This window comes from Canis lupus, chromosome X (genome assembly GCF_011100685.1).
Source record: "Canis lupus familiaris isolate Mischka breed German Shepherd chromosome X, alternate assembly UU_Cfam_GSD_1.0, whole genome shotgun sequence".
In the NCBI taxonomy this organism is placed as follows: Eukaryota; Metazoa; Chordata; class Mammalia; order Carnivora; family Canidae; genus Canis; species Canis lupus.
The window spans coordinates 124188630-124207297 of record NC_049260.1 but is presented as its reverse complement, the minus strand read 5'-3'; the positions used below and the strand labels follow the sequence as shown (position 1 = coordinate 124207297).

General features: G+C 46.0%; 3 protein-coding genes across 12 annotated transcripts in view; 2 read left to right on the top strand and 1 right to left on the bottom strand.

Annotated features, from left to right (window-relative positions):
- The window catches only part of BRCC3 (BRCA1/BRCA2-containing complex subunit 3), a 62218-nt gene extending 54771 nt beyond the window's left edge, over positions 1 to 7447 (bottom strand). For 5 of the 7 annotated variants that reach the window (XM_038588745.1, XM_038588751.1, XM_038588748.1 and 2 more), the window contains exons 1-3: positions 7233 to 7447; positions 6715 to 6731; positions 5891 to 5945 (exon numbers count right to left, since the gene is read on the bottom strand). In XM_038588745.1, coding sequence (XP_038444673.1) covers positions 5891 to 5945; positions 6715 to 6731; positions 7233 to 7355 — 195 coding nt within the window. In that variant the 5' untranslated portion in view covers positions 7356 to 7447. Of the gene's footprint in view, positions 1 to 5890; positions 5946 to 6338; positions 6732 to 7232 lie in introns of all 7 variants that reach the window. The other 2 variants (XM_038588749.1, XM_038588747.1) reach the window with 2 other exon arrangements.
- A 463-nt stretch (positions 7448 to 7910) lies between these two features.
- CMC4 (C-X9-C motif containing 4) lies at positions 7911 to 17640 on the top strand. 3 transcript variants are annotated; one of them, XM_038588742.1, is made up of 3 exons: positions 7911 to 8142; positions 15218 to 15285; positions 17256 to 17640. In XM_038588742.1, the coding sequence occupies exons 2-3, from the start codon at positions 15228 to 15230 to the stop codon at positions 17402 to 17404; spliced, it is 207 nt and encodes a 68-aa protein (XP_038444670.1). In that variant the 5' UTR covers positions 7911 to 8142; positions 15218 to 15227; the 3' UTR covers positions 17405 to 17640. The 3 variants fall into 3 exon arrangements, with proteins under 3 accessions (XP_038444670.1, XP_038444672.1, XP_038444671.1); XM_038588744.1 differs by lacking the exon at positions 7911 to 8142 and adding an exon at positions 14047 to 14186; XM_038588743.1 differs by lacking the exon at positions 7911 to 8142 and adding an exon at positions 14148 to 14287.
- Positions 8004 to 17640, top strand: MTCP1 (mature T cell proliferation 1). Of its 2 annotated transcripts, none has more exons than XM_038588741.1 (7): positions 8004 to 8142; positions 13153 to 13304; positions 13429 to 13599; positions 13681 to 13732; positions 13823 to 14186; positions 15218 to 15285; positions 17352 to 17640. In XM_038588741.1, the coding sequence occupies exons 2-4, from the start codon at positions 13200 to 13202 to the stop codon at positions 13726 to 13728; spliced, it is 324 nt and encodes a 107-aa protein (XP_038444669.1). In that variant the 5' UTR covers positions 8004 to 8142; positions 13153 to 13199; the 3' UTR covers positions 13729 to 13732; positions 13823 to 14186; positions 15218 to 15285; positions 17352 to 17640. The 2 variants fall into 2 exon arrangements, with proteins under 2 accessions (XP_038444669.1, XP_038444668.1); XM_038588740.1 differs by having other exon boundaries at positions 13823 to 14287.
- Positions 17641 to 18668: the final 1028 nt, after the last annotated feature.

Sequence of the window (18668 nt, the reverse complement as noted above, 5' to 3'; positions counted from 1 at the left end):
GTTGAAACTCGGTGGAACAGGAGAGGAAGATCTAAATGGAAAAAGGATCAGGAAGGAAGGAAGGAAAATGAGCTGATCTAGGATGAGGAGATGTCAAGAGAGTCAAGGAATAGTGTAGGGAGAGGGAGCAGGGGTCCCGGCCTGAATTAAAGGGGTGTGCCCATGTCTCAGATGAGTAGGCTAAGAAGCCAAAAAGGAAGAGACAGGAACGAAAACCAGAAGAATGAGATGGTTCAAGAGTTTCCCGGGAAGAGACCCGTGTGGCACCGGTAGATGTTGCAGGGACAAGGGGGAAGACGGACAGGAGATTCCTGAAGTCCGCAGCCATTAGAAGCATGTGGTTGCCTCTGGTGCCTTCTTCCACCCGATGAACTCTTCCACAGCTTTAAACTCCCTGCCAATCCTATAAAGAATCAGTCCTTCTTCCCTCCCATGCAAGTGTTTTTATAATATGCACAGATCTCCCTACAGTTCATATCATGTCCTGTTCTGTTTCTTGAAAGAATGTTCTCCTCTACTGGAACATAAGCTCCTGGAGGGCAGGGAACATGTTTGAGTCAGATTTCCTTATTAATGGTACAGTGTCTGGCAGACGGAGTACATGATAAAGAAAATCCGAAGCAGAACAGAAAGACCCTTGACCTCCCAAGGAGCAATGAGACAAGAAGCTGAGCTCTCAACGGAAACAGAGCTGAAAGAGAATGGAGGGAGGGACATGTTAGAGTGCGTCAAGACAGCTGAATAAGCTTTTAAGTATTTCTGCCAAATTAAGATTGACAGGACAGCAGCATTTTCAATACTGTTCAGTTTGTCTCTACCCCAGCTCTCTGCTGTTGGAAGGATACAGCCTTGTCCGTGCTGCGGGTGCTGCAGGAGAGATAGGGTACAGGAGAAGGGGAGAATAAGGGAAAAACGGTAAGACAGCAATTAAGAAGGAGAGTGACAACAAATTCTGTGAGTTCTAATGAGATTCATCAAATTCCTTTTTATCGAATTACATATTGGGTGAATTGGGCATTGGCAACCTAGTATTTCAATGACTTGGATTTTGGTGAACTAGCTTGCCTACCTATGAAGTAGATGGTCTTAACCTTACTTACGGAAAAGGAAATTGAGAAATGTCAAATAACTTTCCTAATGTCAGGGTGCGTGGATGGCTCAGTAGATTGAGGATCTGCCTTCGGCTCAGGTTGTGATCTCGGGGTCCTGAGGTGGAGCCCCACATCAGGCTCCCCGCTCAGCAGCAAGGCTGCTTCTCCCTCTGCCCCTCCTCCCTTACTCTCTCTCCGTCTCACTGTCTCTCTCAAATAAATATATAAAATGTAAGAAAAAATTCCATAAGATAACCACTAAAAGGAGAGTAAAGAATTTTTTAACTAGGAGGCTGAAAGTAGAATAAAGTATATCTGATTAATTCAAAAGAAGGCAAAAAAGAAGAGAGAAAACAAATCAGTGGGTCAAATAGAAAGCAAAAAGATAAAGCCATAACCCATAATATATATCAATAATCACATTAAGTATAGTTGAACTAAATACTCCAATTAAAGAGATTATCAGACTACATGTCTTTATTTATTTTTTGACTTTTTTTCAGACTGGATGTCTTTGGAACTATATGCTGCTGATAAGAAACCCACTTTACTCAGCCATTAGAAACGACAAATACCCACCATTTGCTTCGACATGGATGGACCTGGAGGGTATTATGCTGAGTGAAGTAAGTCAATTGGAGAAGGACGATCATCATATGGTTTCACTCATACGGGGAGTATTAGAAATAGTGAAAGGGATTATAGGGGAAAGGAGAGGAACTCAGTGGGAAAAATTAGGAGACAGAACATGAGAGACTCCTAACTCTGGGAAAAGAACAAGAGGTAGTGGAAGAGGAGGTGGGCAGGGACGGGGTGACTGGGTGATGGGCACTGAGGGTGGCACTTGATGGGATGAGCACTGGGTGTTAGACTATACGTTGGCAAATCGAACTCCAATAAAAAATGTACAAAAAAAAAAAGAAACACACTTTAAATATCAGTACACAAAAAGACCAAAAATAAAAGGATGGAAAAAGATATGCCATGCCAGCATGTACTAAAAAGATAAGGTCACTGAACTCCTGCAGTTTAATATCTATTTGGCCAGAACAAATTAACACAGAATTCCAGATGAAGCATGGACTCTTGAAAAATAAAATCACGTCATTAAGATTGGGAATGTATTTAGTAGGAGCTGCTGCCCAGGGTGACTTCTCTCTCCTCTTGTCAGATAAGATCTCAGTGGCTAGAGGAAGGAGGAAAAGAAGTGCAGGGTAGGATGGCAAGACCAGTCGAGACATAAATGAAAAACAAAATGAGACAAGCAAATAGAAAGGCCATAAACGACTGAGAGATGTCCCTGAAAGCCACTGGTAGCTGAAGGGCTTGATGAAGCCTGTTAGTCATAGTCACATAAGAAATAAAAGATATTCCAGCTTAGCTAGATTGGCCCCTACACCTTTTCAGTCTTGCAACTCAAGTACTGAAACCCACTTCCTTGTGCTCCTCTGTCTTGGTTTAGAACAGAGGCTAGAAAATATGGCCTGCCCAGCATCCCTTGGGCAAAATCTGGCCATGTTCATTCATTTATATATTGTAGCTGCTCTTGCACTATGATGGCAAAGCTAAGGAACTGCAACAAAAAAATGTATGACCCACAAAGCCAAAAATGTTTATCATCAGGCCCTTGATAGAAATCTGTGCCCCCTGCCATACCTCCCCATGGCTCATGGGCAGGTAAACACTAAGTTCCTATTTTAAGGAATGTATGGCCATCAGTACAACACAGACTTTTTAAATATATACTTATATGTAAGGCACTACATGAGGGCCTAAGTCCACAAAGATAAACCGGATACAGTAGTCATGTCCAGGAAGAGGGACAGGTAAACAACTCTAAGACAATAGCCATGCCCTGTGATAGATCTGCGCGAGGAGCTACTACAGCACAGAGGAGGGTATCTAACCTAGTCTACAGGTCAGGACAGGTTCTTTAGAGACAGGCAGCACCTGCGAGGGATAAGGAGCTAGGCGAGCAGAGGGAAGCAGTCCAAGCATAATGCCCAGCAGATACAAGGAATGAAACAGTACAGCACAACCTAGAAACTGCCATAATTTACCATGCTTAGAACTTGCAGATAGGTAGAAATAAGAAGGCCCTGAATGCTAAACTAATGAGACTTCATCCTAAAGGTAATGGAAAATGCATTCATTTTAAGTAGAGATAGGTCAGGTTTAAGTTCTCAAAAGAGCATACCCCAACCAATCAGAAGACAGGACTAGAGGCAAGAGACTCAAGGCAAGGAGAATGGGGAGAGGCTAGCAAGTATTCCAGAAGTGATAAGGACCTCCAAGAAGGTAGCAGCAGTTGGAAACAACATGAAAGCAATCTATGGTTCCGAATGGCTGTGAGTGGCTTCCAGACTCGGCTGCACCTTAGAATCACCTGGGGACTTATTCAAACTCCTGCCACATAGGTCTCACTCCAGACCAATGGAGCTGGCATCAGGATTTTGTAAAATTACTCAGTAATTCCAAGGTGCCCCCAGGCTCAGGAACTACTGGGGGAGGAGCAGTGTTGGAAGAGTGGGTTTGAGGAAGAGGAAAGGCTCAGTTCTGAACATGTTAGTTTAAGATGACTGCGTCTGGCTAAGCGTGAAACAGGCAGTAGGGTATGAAGTACTAGAGCTTAGGATAATTGGTGTTAATTGGTATCTACTGGATATTAACAACAGCAGTCAGAATGGCCAATATTTGCTGGCTAGCTGCCAGGTGTCAGGCACTTGGAAAAAGTGCTTTCCATTTATTGACTTGATAACTCCCCTAGTGACACACGCACCTCAATGCTTATAGCAGCATTACCAAAATAGCCAAATCATGGAAGTAGCTCAGATGTCAATCGACTGATGAAGGGATAAAGAAGAGGTGATATTTGGTATATCTATATCTATATAATGGAGTATTAGCCATAAAAAGAATGAAGTCTTGCCACTTGCAACTACGTGGATGGAACTAGGGTGTATGAAGCTAAGCGAAATTAAGTCCATCAGAGAAAGACAAATACCATATGATCTCTCTCATATGTGCAACTTAAGAAACAAAACTGATGAACATGGGGAAAAACCAAAGAGGGGCAAACCATAAAAAAACATTCTTAACTACAGTGAACAAACTGAGGGCTGGTGGAGGGGAGGTGGGCAGGATGTTGGGGATTGAGGGCACTTGTGATGAGCACTGGGTGTTACATGTAAGTGATGACTCACTAAATTCTCCTGAAACCAATACCACACCACATGTGAATGAACTTGAATTTTAATTAAAACTTCAAAATAAAAATAAAAATAAAACTCCGCCAGTGACACACTGAGGTCAGTACTATTATTATACCCATTTTACAAATGAGTGTTTTACACACAGTACCTAAATCCAACTCTCCCAACAATTCTCTGAGGTTGGTGATTGTCATCATCCCTGTTTTGCAGAGAAATCATAGACTACAGATGTTAAATAACATGCCCAAAGTCACACAGCGAGTATCAGAGGAAGGATTTCTTTTTTTTTTCTTCTCTTCAGAGGAAGGATTTCAAGACAGGTCTAAGTTCAATGTTGCAGCTAAAGCCATAGGGAAGGTAATGTTGCCCAGAAGACATTCTGGGAAGGCAAGGAGGGGACCAAGTCAGAAACCTGGCGAATACCAGTGTTTAATGCAAAGGATGAAGTGCCCATGATGGATGGATGGAAGGAAGGAAGGAAGGAAGGGGTGAGGAGGGAGATACAACACAAACAAAAGAACCCATGACAGTTCAGAGTTCTGAGGAGAAAGATTTATAAGATAAGCACCAAGAAATAACCCACTGATATAGCAATGGGGAGGTGATATAGCAATGGGGAGGTGACTAGAGACAGAATTGGAAACCAGGCCTTGGTATGTGTGACTGTTGAAGGTAAAGAAATGATAATTATCGCAACCTATCTTTTCAAGAGGTCTAGCTGTTAAAAGGAGGATGTAAGAGCAGTGACTACAGGAACATAGAGGGTGGAAAAGTAATTACCCTTTCCCTTGGGGAAATGAGAGTAATTGAAGCATAATCGTATCGTAAGGAAAAAAGGCCTGTCGAAAGGTTGAAGACTCAGAAGATGAGATATTTGATGAGCAAGGTCTTTGAAGAACCTGTAGTTCTGGGTAGGAAATGAATTTCTTTCCTAGATATGGGAAGAAAGGAGGTAAAGTGGCTTGCATATAGGGGTGAAAAGCAGATGGAGTTCCATTGTCTGCTTGGCAGGAGAAGAGGCCATAATCGATTTTCAGAGTATTTTACAAAAGCAGTGGCCTGCATCATATTTGGAAAACACTGAAATGGTCCTATACCAGAAAGTATAGGTTGATAAGCATGATCTAGACCACCAAAGCTAGAGCCTGCCAGAAAAGCAGAGGCAGGACGGCAGACAGGACAAAAGTCAAGGTAGACTAAGAATCATGAGTCATGAGTAACTTGCTTGTAAGAGAAGGGCTGCCCAAGTAGATATTGGGACTTGACATAAGGAGATAAAAGTGAGGGGCACAGGTTTGGAGGACCGACCAAAAGTTTCAAGGAAGTGGGGAGAAGGGCCAGAAATTAGGCAGTCAACAGAATGGAGGGGAGCTGAGGGCGATTCCTCATCTGAATCTGCTACAAATAGAGGTATTCGGTTCCAGTGCTGGTGAGTACACTCTTCAACTGATTTTAGTAGAGAGGATATGCTATGCAGCCGTGAACGTGGGCATACGCAGACTGATCCCTTGCTGAGAGCAGCCAATGTCGGCCAGAAATCCCTCCCCAGCTGAACGTTTCCATCATGCAAAATTCTAGCACACATACCTTTTCAGCAACTGTGCGTATTTCAGTTCCGGTATATGTGAATTTGGAGTCACTCCTTTTGGGGATAAATTAGGGAAAAAAAGGGAACTGAGGCTTGGAATATAAAAAGATATTAAAGCAAAGTAACAAGCTTAGCAGTTCTTGCCATGATACCTTAGCAGAGACAGAGGAAGTGTGGCTAAGTACATCATATCTGTTCCCTGGGAAAGTGAAATTTCTAGAATCGAAGGCATTAAGGAGGTGGGTGTGAGAAGTACATAGTGAAATTTAAATAAAGGTGACTCAAAGCTTTTGTCATCTTAATTAAGCATTCAAGTTACTGGGCATCTCTAGGGTTACTGGAGGGCCCACCAGAGGAGGCAGGGCCAATGACAATAGACACGAAGGAAGGAGTCAATAGAGGGAAATATCTGGTAATGTGCTTATTAGACGCCAGACAGAAAATCACCTGTGTTTCATTGTCATTTCGCTGGAGAGAGAACGTACAATGCGTCCAGCAAGGAAGCGGAACATAACATCATTGTGTGAATCCAGTAAATTCTATTTATAAGAGCTTTCAGCGATTCAGTCATGATCTCGGTACTGCTACCCGTGTCTTTTCACATAAGGACATGCATATATGTAGCGAAAATCCTCCTTGTAGGAAGTAGGGTCGAAACCAAGTTTCACGGTTGGGGTGGAATTGAAAGTGTATCAATGAGGGAGCTCGGGAGTCGTAATGGAAACTTCGAGTACGAGTCGTATAGAATGTTGCACACCTTGTGCTGGGTCAGTTAACAGTGCTACGGAGATCCCGAGAGAGGAGGAAACGAACATGGTCTTACCTTGTGTCATCATTCAACTAGAGTGGGAAAAAGCAGAAAAGATTATTGATCACATTTTGCTGGTTTGGTATCAATGGGTGGAGATTGCGTGGAAGTGGGTCATGTGCTCCTGTCCAGCGGCACCAAGGACTGGAGGGTTAGGAGTTCGGGGTGTCCGCGAGGGAGAGTTAAGCCCCAGGTGAAGCTTGGGGTGTGTGGTTCTGTGGAGGGGGGCCGGGGGCCTCGGCGGGCTCGGCTGCGCCCCACACGGCCGCGTCCCCATTATCCTCGCGCGTCTCTCCCGCCTGAGGCGGCGGCGGTCGGGGGGCGATGCCTGCAGCCGTGGGGACGGACGGCGGCTGCCAGCGGGACTCGAAGGCCCACCCGGAGGACGGCGCGATCGCGGGGGACGCGGGGCCCTCACTACCTGAGCAGCGAGCGGGCCGGCCGCAGCCTCCGCAGCGCCGGGCTCCGGCCGCGGCCGTTCCGGGCGCCTGCCCCGCGGGGTTCCGGCCGGGCTCGCGGGGCGCGCGACTCACCTCCCCGATGCACAGCCCCATCACCTCCTCCTTCTCCGTGCTCAGCGCGTGGTTGAGGCACACCAGGAAGGCGTCCGACTCGAGGTGCACCGCCTGCACCGCCTGCACCACCTGCCCCGCCATCTTGGTCCGACCCCGCTCGCGTCCGCCTCGGCCCGCCCGGGCCTGGCCAACCGGCTGCGGCGGCGCGCGGGCTCCGCGGGGGCGGGGCCGGGGCGCGCGGGCGGGGCGGGGCGGGGCCGGCGGGCCGGGGCGGGGCCGCGGGGCGGGGCGGGGCCGGCGGGCGCGCGGAGGCGGGGCTGGGGCGCGGGGCGGGGCCGGGGCGCGGGGCGGGCGGGGCCGGCCCGGCGGCACCTGGGAGCCGCCCGCGCCGCTCGGGGCAGGCGTGGCCGTCGGGCGGAGGGCGGTAGCCGGCCGCGGTCGGGGCGTCAGGCCGGGCGGCGGGGCGGGCGGGGAGGCGGCGCTCGCGGGCCGCGGGCCGACGTGGTCTGTGAGCGGCGGCCGGGCGGCCGGGCCGGCGCCTCCCGAGCGCCCGCGCCCATTTTGCGCGCCCGCCGGGGAGAGCCGCGCGCGGCCTACACGCCGCGGGGACAGCCCTTGAAGGCGGCCTCGCGGCGCGCGCCGGCCTCTTGAGCCCGGGGCGCGCGCTTGCGAAACCCGCTCCTCAGACAGTTCAGGCTTTATTTTATTGCGCTTTGTTTCCAAGTTCCGCTCCCTGAACCTCGTACAAGTCTCCCCGGAGCACTTCCGGGTGCCGGCCCTCGCCTCGCAACTTCGGTCCGGGTGACCTCGGGCTCGTTGCACGCTCACGTCCCGATCGTGCCTGGAGTGGCCCAGGGCGGGGGACCTGGAAGTTTGAGCCTCGCTGCTCCTGAGGCGGATTAATTAGCCCAAGAAACACTATATTCATGTGAGTAACCTCTTCCAGAAACAGTGCTATACTGTATCGGAAAAAGTGTCACTCTCGAGCGCGGCCGCTGCGGTGTGCCACACAGGCGTGCACGCACTCGCGTGTCCCGCACGCAGCACGGGAGCGGGGGAGAGCAGGCCGGCGCCGAGGGCTGCGGGGACCGCGGCCGGCGCCCACGGTGCACGGCGCCCGGCTCTCCTGGCCTGGATGCGCTCAGACGCCGGGGAAGTCGGTGCAAAAGCAGCTTCGTTCTCAGGGATGTCAGACGTGCCACGGGTTGCAGTTTAGATCTTGCAACTCCCTAGGGCTAGCAAAGACACGTGCATGGTAGGCAGCGTGCGAAACCCAGGACAGGTACGTGCCGTGCCGCCCGCACAGCCCATCGGGACCCGCGTCGGGGGCTCTGACTTCTAGTCCCACCAGGCAGTACTGGAAAGGGAACGTTCCCAGGGGGCTACTGAACAGGTGTTGATGCTTTGCTCTTTTCTCCCAACTCAGTCCCAGTCCAAGCCCCCCCCCAAGAATTATCTATGACGCTGTGCCAGAAACTTGCATTTGCCCCTAATGCTTAAGGATCACATAGCACCTCTTTCCATGACTCCCTTTGATGAGGGTGAAGACGGGCAAAACCTCCACTATGCACTTACATTGGACAATCGAAATTCCCTCTTAACTTTCCATTTGACCTCGTACTTGACGTCTAGTTACTGTCCATGGCTAGCACACCATGCCTTAAGGTGACAACAGTGGCTACGCAACTCTTATCTTTAGCAATGGGGTACTCTGACTTTATAAACTGCCTTTACGCACCTGCAACAGGAAAGACAGCTTTTCTTTGTTGTTGCTATAAGTCAATCTCAAATGTCACAACATTCTCTGACTCCTTTATAATGCTCACAGCCAAATTGTACGGTTCTAAAGGGTTAACTGGGCTACACAGAAAGACTATTGAAATTTATGACTTCCTCTGCGCTAGTCCCTCCACCAACCATTTATATACCTTTATGTGTAAAGTGTCACACTTGTAATCACAGTCTAGAACCTCATGCCTGTGTTGTGGATTCATGCAACTGACTTAACTTCTCTGTTCCTTGCTTCTCTCATCCTTAAGTGGGATCTATAAAACTCTCCATCTAATCAGGTGATTGTAAATATTAAAAGACTCAATATAAGTATATGAGTGCGAAATAAGTGGTGCCCATTATGCTCAATATGTTCTTATACCTCATTTTACACCTCAGAAAACTACTGTAGAGATGTTCACTTGTCCCAAGCCATAAACCTAGTAACTGCCAGACTCCGGATTGATACCCTGACAAGGCCAACTGACTCCAGGGCATGTGTTCTTAGTGATTTCATCCATTGTAATTATATCAGATTATCACTTCGATTCAAAGAAAATAAGTGTACTCAACTGATAACTGTTTACAAATCGTTCAAACACCTGGAAATTGTAGTTCATTATGATTTTTTTAAGGAAGCCTTTCTATGTTGCATGTCATCCATTTAAAACATGATTTATGATGGCCTTTACTAGCAAATACTTTATGCCAGTATGATCTCGACCCAAGACATCAACGTGACCCCCCCCCACCATGAGGACAATATGATTTACAGTCTTCATGAATAATGAAGCCATATAAGAACTTTGTGAATCCACTTACATTCAAAGACAATAGTACTCCTTAGAGTTGAGTGGAACAGGTTCATGTTGTGTATTATATCGCATGTTGTACCTCAGTTGATCTTGGAAATTTAAGACATTCATCTAAGTGCAAGGGGTTGTGAATTTTGTGAACAAGTTTCATGTGCAGAAAAATGTTCTCCAGTCAAATGATTTTGGGAAATGTCAAACAAAATAAACTTTCTTCACTGTGTAACTTGCCAGAGCTTTACTACACTAATAAGAGCTTTATGACTGAAAGATTCCCAAACTTATTTGACCAAGGAAAATGTTAGGGGCAAGTGTTCCAAGGATCACATTTTAGGGAAACGGTTTGCGATTCATACAACCTGAGATTTGATGATCCTTCATCTGAATCTTTCTCACTTAGCCTTTGCTGTTCTCTTGTAGCGAGATTGTTGGTACATCCTCATATGTCAGCTTCTCGGTGAGTGGTAGCGGAACTTCAGGGTCAAGTGCTGGGGTTTGTTCCCAGGCTCATCTTACTGATGCCCAGCATGTTGGCCTTTAGGTCACAGCAGCTCGTCACACTGCCTTTCTTCTGAGAATATTTCCTAGTGACTCATAGGTCCCTTTGTAGTAATTCATAGTAACTCAGACTATCATCTCCAATTTATTTGCCCTCTATACCACTGGAATCATTTCCTTTTAATGTCAAGGTAACCAGTACAATTTTGCTTCTCATTCAAAACATTTATTTTTTAAAAAGATTTTTTAAAGATTTTATTTTATTTATTCATGACAGACACAGAGAGAAAGAGAGAGGCAGAGACACAGGCAGAGGGAGAAGCAGGCTCCGCACAATGAACCTGACATGGGACTCAATCCCGCGTCTCCAGGATCATACCCCAGGCCGAAGGCAGCACCAAACCACTGGGCCATTGGGGCTGCCCTTAAGAAAGATTTTTATTGATTGATTTGAGAGAGAAAGAGAACATGAGTACAAGTAGGCAGGCAGAGAGGGACAGAGGGAGAGGGAGAAGCCCCGATCTAGGGCTCCATCCCAGGACCCGGGGATCATGACCTGACCCAAAGGCAGACACTTAACAAACTGAGCCACCCAGTCGCCCCCTAAACACCTTTGAATGTCAATATCTTAGTTGTCTATCTATGAATGGACCTGTCTGTGAACGTGACATGGTACTGAAACTCTTAACCCTTGGTTTCTGTTTTTTTAAATGGCCATACTTATTTCTTTTGTGCTCGACATCCAGACTTTAATATGTTTTATCTCGACATTGATATTTGCTTGGTTTTTGTTTGTATCTCTCCTTTCCAAAGCCCTGCGGAAAAGGAGACGCAGAACGATTGTTATCTGCTAAATGGAAAGAAATGGCCTTGAAAAAATATATAGTTATATGATATCCCTAAGGAATCAACCTCAACCCATGTATAGGTGGTCTTTAGCTGCTTCCACTCTCAGTAAACATATCCACTCACAGGAACACTGACTAGTATTGAGACTTAGGGTGCCCAGGACTGTATCATTCCTGTTATCGAAGAGCTTATAATACAGTATTTGGGGAGGCACACAAGGCTTGTGAAATAAGCAGAGCAGATCTGCAAGGCAATTCGTAGAGGCCAAAATATGAGCTTACGCTCAGACATAAATGCTGCAGTGGTCCCAGGAGGCAGGAAGTGTTCATCAAGAAGGCAGGCACCCGCATTGTGCCATAATGGTTCTGAGATAGACAGAATGGCCTGGGGAGGCATTTGAGGCAAGTAGAAAGCAAGAGCAAGGATTTGGAACCAGAAATGAGCCTAGTTTTTAGGACAAATACGGTGGCAGTGATGCTTGCTGGAATTGGTGGCAGATAGGATGTAGCAAGTAAAGGAGGGGAGAAAGTCCAAGATCACTTGTAAGTTTTGAGTCTGCAGGATCAGGAGAGGTGCTCTTGCCACTGAGAGAAACTGGGATTTGGTGCAGGAGAAGGGGTTCCTTCCTGGCTAGGTGAGTTTGAAATAAGAGAACCCTGTAAGATGGAAGCTTACGATGGGCTCAGAGTCCACTGCATTCAGAGTACAATGGGTGAAGCAACTATGATGCTCTTACATCATCCACTGAAATCAGACCATTTCTTAAGTCTATAAAAGATGCCTTCTACTTTCAGCGAGGGCGAACTCACAGTGTCAAGGGGGGGGGGAATCAGACTCAGAGTATTGTCCTTGAAAAGAGGGCATCTCCTGTGCTCTTGACAATCTCAATTTAGTGGTTTAACAATGTCCCGAGATGGGGTACAGTTCCTCTCCTACCGAAAGGCCACCTGATGAGAATAGGATGCCTTTGTTTTGTGGGGCAAATGCTGTATGTGCTGTATGTGCCCTGGCAAAGGTAGAAATGCAGTGAAACCATGCCGTGATGCTGGGGGCCAGGTACAAGCAACACACTCCTCCAGAAGGCAGGTCGAGTGCTGCTGAGGCCCTGAAATGAGATCCCAAGCTAGGCAGAGAAGCCTCACGGGGTTAGAGCCGCGCTCTGGAAGGAGTTTGCCCAGGAGGCTTGCTTCCTTCCCGCCTCTCCAATGGCAGAGGGCTTTTTCTGGCTTTCTGACTTGGGAAATCAGGATTTAAATGCATACACACCTCTGTGGGAAAACGGGCTCCTGAGACATCCTGAGGCGTTATTAACATGAAACCAGGACCTAGATGGATAAGGATCACTTGCTCTCAGCTCCAAACCACCGTGACCCCCAAAGTCTTTTGGAGCTTCAAAATTCCATGAAGCTACCTTGAATATGTTCCTTAACACGAACAGCCCAAGTGCTAGAAGTGACCTTTCTAAGTAAACTGCTAAATAGGCCGTTTGTCCTTGAGACTTTTAATTCGGAAAGCGCTGCATAGGATTCAGCCTTCACGAGCCTTTACAATGGGACTGCTTGGAAGGGGCTTTCGCCTGGGGAATCTGGCTCACGTGTCCTTTGTTACACTGCTTTCCTGCCCAAATACGTGCCCTCAGGCACACTCCTGAGCGTCCTCTGGTGCTAACTACCCTTTGTCCGATGCTGCTTTGTGAATGCAAAGACTGTGACCCCCGCCCAGCTTCCCGAGGTGCTAGGCCTGCAGGTCCACAGAACTTCCCGCTGTGCTGAGGAGCTGAGCGCTTCACAGTCAACCGTTAGCTTGACCTAAGCCTCTGCCGAGTGTCGCTTCAGGGTCTTGCGGGGAGCTTCAGATGGCCCTGGCTCTATTTAGGCCGTGCAAGTGGACGGATGCGATACGAGTTTTGGTTCTGGTTGGTGATTGCTAGTACCAGGTCACCTTGCTCAATGGATGAGTTCATTCAAACCCAAAAAGTCACACCTGTGTCCTGTGCGCGGGTGCTGCAGGCTTAGGTGGAGAAAAGCAGGGCTAGAATTGGAACCCAAAGCCCAGGATGGCAGGAGAGGATGTGGGGGCTCCACCCGACCGCCTCTGGGTTCACCAAGAGGGTATCTACCGCGACGAATACCAGCGCACGTGGGTGGCCGTCGTGGAAGAGGTAACTGTTTACATTTGGCTTCTCTTTTGTATTTTATTGATTTTGCTTTCAAGCAACTTGGTTTCTAACCAGTCTCAGAAGCCTGAAATCTCTGCTTTTATTTTTGATCGTTTTTTCCCATCAGGAGACGAGTTTCCTAAGGGCACGAGTCCAGCAAGTTCAGGTTCCCTTAGGTGACGCAGCTAGGCCAAGTCACCTTCTTACCTCCCAGCTACCTCTCATGTGGCAACTCTACCCTGAGGAGCGCTACATGGATAACAACTCTCGCTTGTGGCAGATCCAGCATCATTTAATGGTACCCGTGTTGCTTAATCATTTTCCATTGTATCGGGGCTCTTACAACAGAGTACTCTATAAACTTTTCTTTTTCTGACAGGTCAGGGGAGTACAGGAGCTGTTGCTTAAGCTTTTGCCTGATGATTAGCCTGGTATGTATTTCTATTTCTCCCCTGTTCTCCCGTCTTCTTTTGTTTGCCCTATTCGGTTGTGGTGATTTTGATGATCTATTTTTTTTCCAGGTGCTGGGATTCTAGGAAGATATGCTCCTCTGTTCTGTTCAGTATATGGCAATCACTTCATCCACCACTGCAGTGCACCCACCTGTGGGCCTGGGGGGAGGAAGTGGGTTGAAAAACTGCTCAAGAACACAGAAGCTTAGGAAGGGCCATGAAGAACAGCACGAGTGGAACTGCAGAGAGAGGGTCACGCAGGCAGAAAGCAAGTCAACAAAAGCACTTAGTCAGGATACGTAACTTGAAATTGACTCCTTTGGAAATTGCCATAGAACCTTTAATGGACATCATCAGCTGGAACTGGGATCTGATGAATCCCACAAAAGTCAGCACCTGCTACAGAACAGATGCCCTGATCACCAAGGACTTGGTACTGATTTAGAGAGAAGAGAGCAGCTCCTAGCAGCATCAACATCTATTTGTCGCTTATTTGCCCTGCAGCAATTCACCTGCCTTTCCTTCTCCCATCCTGTAAATATCCTAGGTTTTGCTCCAGTGTTTCCCCTCCCAGTACTGACCTAACTTGGATCTACTGAGAACTTAGGGGGCTCTGAAAAAAAAGAGGAGGTTATTTGAATGAATGAAATTAGCTACAAAGGCTCCTGGGCCTTTTTCTTTTCTGAAATTGTGCCTTCAAGTTATTAGAGGTTGCTGATCAAGATCTTGGGCACTTAAATTCATTCTCTGGTTACAGATTATTTTTAAAAAGATGGTTTCTGTAAGAGCTCTGAAAATTATTGTAGCTGCTTAACTAGCACCTTTCTCAGGAAGTAATAATAGCACCAAATATTGCTGATTCCTAGGAAAGCATTTACTACCTGATAAATGATTTTCTGAGTTAAAGTAGTCCTGTTTATGTACATTAAAAGTCAGGTTTTACTTTTTTTGAAAGATCTTGGGAATCATAGCTACCACGTATGGAATCCTTACTGCCTTCCTTCCGGGCACTAGACTGTGCACTTTATATACTTTATCACACTTAATCCCTCCATTAATGGTTTGAGGTAGGTAGGAATGGTCTCCATTTTACACATGAATTAGAAGGAAAAAGGCTCAAGGAGTTTAATCATTTACCAAGGGTGGTTCTGTGAACGGTCTGAGCGGTGGGCGAGGCCTACTGGGCTGTGGCATCGCTCCTCTAGCCCACAGTTGGTTTACCATATTCAAGATGAGTTGATTGAATTCAAGGTTTTATTTTCATGTAAAGCTATTTATGTCTTCCAAATTAAATGAAATGGATATTATAAAAATACAATTGATTCATCCTGTGAATGGGAAGAGTATTTTTTAGTGCAATTGTTTTCTAGCGTACCTGGTTGTCTCAGAAGAAAATCCCATCTAAAGGGGCTTTAAAGTCTTTATGGATAAAAGACAAAATAAAAATCATTTTTCTTATTTTAGTTTTCTGGATATGCCGCAGAAGGATCCGTGCCAGAAACAAGCCTGTGAAATACAGAAATGTTTACAAGGTAGTATGTTAAATGCTTTTTTAAAAATATTTTTCCACTCTATCTGTGAACTTACAAGAGACCAGTTTTTCGTTTTATTGGCAAATGATAGGAACTCCTCTCAAATGCAATACTTCTGTAATTATTCTGAAGATTTTTTTTCTCATTGTTTCAAATCCGAGATGCAGAAAATAAAAAGTGATGTCATCCAACTTTCATGTTTGCCATCCTGGTTGTACATTAGAACTACCTGAAGAGCTTTAAAAACTTGCCTAGGACAATTAAATCAGATTTCCTGAGGATGGGTTCTGGGCAGGAATCAGTGTAGAAAGCTAAGCAGGTAATTTTAATGTACAGCCAGAATTGAGAATTACTAAGCTGAGCAAAGTCCTTTTTTAAAAAGACTAGTTTTAAATGGGTTGGTTATACTTCACTTTTTAAAAGCAATCAGGTTACAAGTGGGGGGTTGAAAATGCAGTTGGAATTCAGGCTGCCAAAGTTAGCAACTAAGTCTTAAAGGCGAAAGCATACTTCAGCTAAAGCATATTTGATGTGATCTGTCCACCTGGTTTCTTTCTTTCCCCCAATTTGGTTTTAAGTTGGCCAATAAGTTTGACCAAATGCTAGAGGATTTTTTTTAAATCAGTGAATGATTATTGGAAGAAGATAGAATAAAGCCATATGGCTTTCTTAATTTCAACACTGACATTTTTGGTGACTTCCCCTTATTAATGTAGGACATGGAGATGGATGCCCATGAAAATATGGAAGGGTCTGAAGGACAAATGTTAAGAATTTACCCAAAGATTCACCAGTAAAGAAAACCCTTGTTTGTATATTGCCTTTGACTTTTAACCTTCATTCTCAGACATTTCATTTTATGATGTAAGCAAAGAGATTTTTCAGAAAAATCTCTTAATCTAAAATGCTGATGTACAATGACAGTAATGCTACTTTCTTCATCCTTTCCTCCTTCCAAATTTCAGAAAAAGGGAAATATTTTTCACAATGTCTTCTCGTCAATAAATTCTTATTTGCATTAGCAACACATGGCTAAGGGAGAACAAGGATCAAGTTAGAGACACTCTCTGGCTACAGCGTGGGAGGAGTAAGGACTGGAAGGATTAAGAGTTAGCATTAAGCACAGCCATAAGGGTTTTAAACCGATTAGATCCTTTAACCCTTTCATCCATGAGGCAGATGCTACCATGACCCCCATTTTATAGATGGAGAAATTGATCTAGAAGTTCAATAACTTATCCAGGGTTTGCAGAACAGCAAGGATTGGAGCCCCTTTGGTTTGGCTCCACTCTTGGACTCAGCCACTCTGCTATATTCTTTGTGGTCAGAATTGGGTTATTTTAATCCTAGACTGAGTCCAGTGCGCCCCACATTAGCACTAGGGGGCTCAGATCAACTGCAGCTGACCTCAAACCTTTAGGTCAAGTTCCTCCGACCTGAGGTCTCTGTACGATAAGGGTCTACAAATAATTTCTGTAGAGGGCAGGTAGGAAAGATTTTAGGCTTTGGAGGCCAGAAGCTCTTTGTTGAGTAGCATGTGGGGGAGGAGGTGGGGGTGTGTGGGTGTGTTTACAACCTTGGAAAAATGTAAGAACCACTCTTAGCCCACAGCTGTAAGAAAGACTAGGACTCGCCCCGAGGCGGCAGTTTGCGAAGGTCTGTTGCAGGGACTTGGTAGGGAGCTCCCACAGCCAGGCTGTCCTACAAAAGGGCACCCAAGATCTTAACCTCAAAGAAAAGGATATTTAAATCTAAAAATATCTCTCAACCACTTTGCAAATCATGCTTCCCCCCCCCCCCCCCCATTAGCCTGTTGACTAGTCTGTACATCAGAAAGAATTGAGTGGGCTTGGGTACGTCCTCTTTCTTCCGAGTCTGTAGATAGAATGAGGTGAAAAGGAGTGGGAAGCACTGATCTAAACTTCCCCGTGCCTTAGGTTCTGACTAGGGTCTGCCTGTGTGTCTTTCAGCCAACAACTACGTGGAATCTAAGTGTCAGGCTGTCATTCAAGAACTGCGTAAGTGTTGTGCTCGCTACCCTAAAGGAAGATCTCTCGTCTGTTCAGGATTTGAGAAAGAAGAGGAAGAAAAGCTGACACTGAAGCTGACATCAAAGTGAAGTTCTGCCGAGAAATGCTGCTGCTGAGAAGTTAAATGCTGCACCATGTATCCACCAAGCAAGTTTTTTGTCTTCCTGACTCTTTCTTCAGGCCAGGTAGCAGCAAATAGCAAATTAAAAAAGGCAACTATAAAAGTCAATATGCCATCTATGCAGAACAGATAGAAATATAAATACATTAAATATGTAGAATGTAATAAAACCGAGCTGCTAAAATAAACCTGTTAAGTGAGAAATTTTGGTTTGGTGCTTGTGATATTGTGACTTTTAAGAGCTATATATTCGGTCTTTTTTAATATTTTCATATTGGAGTTCGATATTTGGTCTTTATCTCCTTTCCTGGTACAGAGCCCCTAAAACTCTTGGATCTCCTAAGTGGTAAGAGTGACAAAGGGGTCTTGTCACATTAATGAGGTCACATCTGGAAAGCCCCTAGGTGACCTATGATTGGGGACTGGTTGCCAGGGGGCACCAACCATGTGATTAACACGGTTAAAGCTTTCAGTCCCCACTCCCCCCACCTCTGCTGAAGGGACAGGGGCTGCAGATTCAGTCACCAGTGGCCAATGATTCGGTCAATCATGACTGTGTAATGAAGCCTCTATAAAAAACCAAAAGGACTGGGTTTGGACAGAAACTCTTCTCTGTGGGACCTTGCCCTCTATACCTTTTCAGGTGGCTGTTCATCTGTATCCCTTATAACAAGCTGGGAAATGTTGGAGCAAATGTTTCCCTGAGTTCTGTACTTACTGTAGCAAATTAATCAAACCCAGAGGATGTCATTGGGAACCTCAGATGTACAGCCAGTGACTCAGAAGGCCAGGTAAGGATCTGGGCTTGGCAGTAGGTGTCCGAACTTGGGGCAGTATTGTGGACTGATCCCTAAAGCTGTGGGATCTGACACTAATTCCACGTGCTTATGGTCACAAGTGAATGAAGTTTGTAGGATATCTGGCCAGTGTCCACTGAGAATTGGAGAATTGTTTGCTGGTGTTGGAAAAAAACACCTAAGAGGAGGACTAAATGTATTTTTTTAAAAAAGGATTGTACTTATTTATTAGAGCACGTGTGAGTGGGGAGAGGGGCAGAGGGAGAGGGAGAGGGAATCTGAAGCAGACTCCGTGGTCAGTGCTGAGCCTGGGGCTAATGCAGGTTTTGGAACCGAGACTCTGACATCCACCCAGGCACCCCCTAAATGTATTTCTTATTACAGGTACAGGTACGAATGCTCTTTAGCAGGAGTTTAGACTACTGGTACCATTCA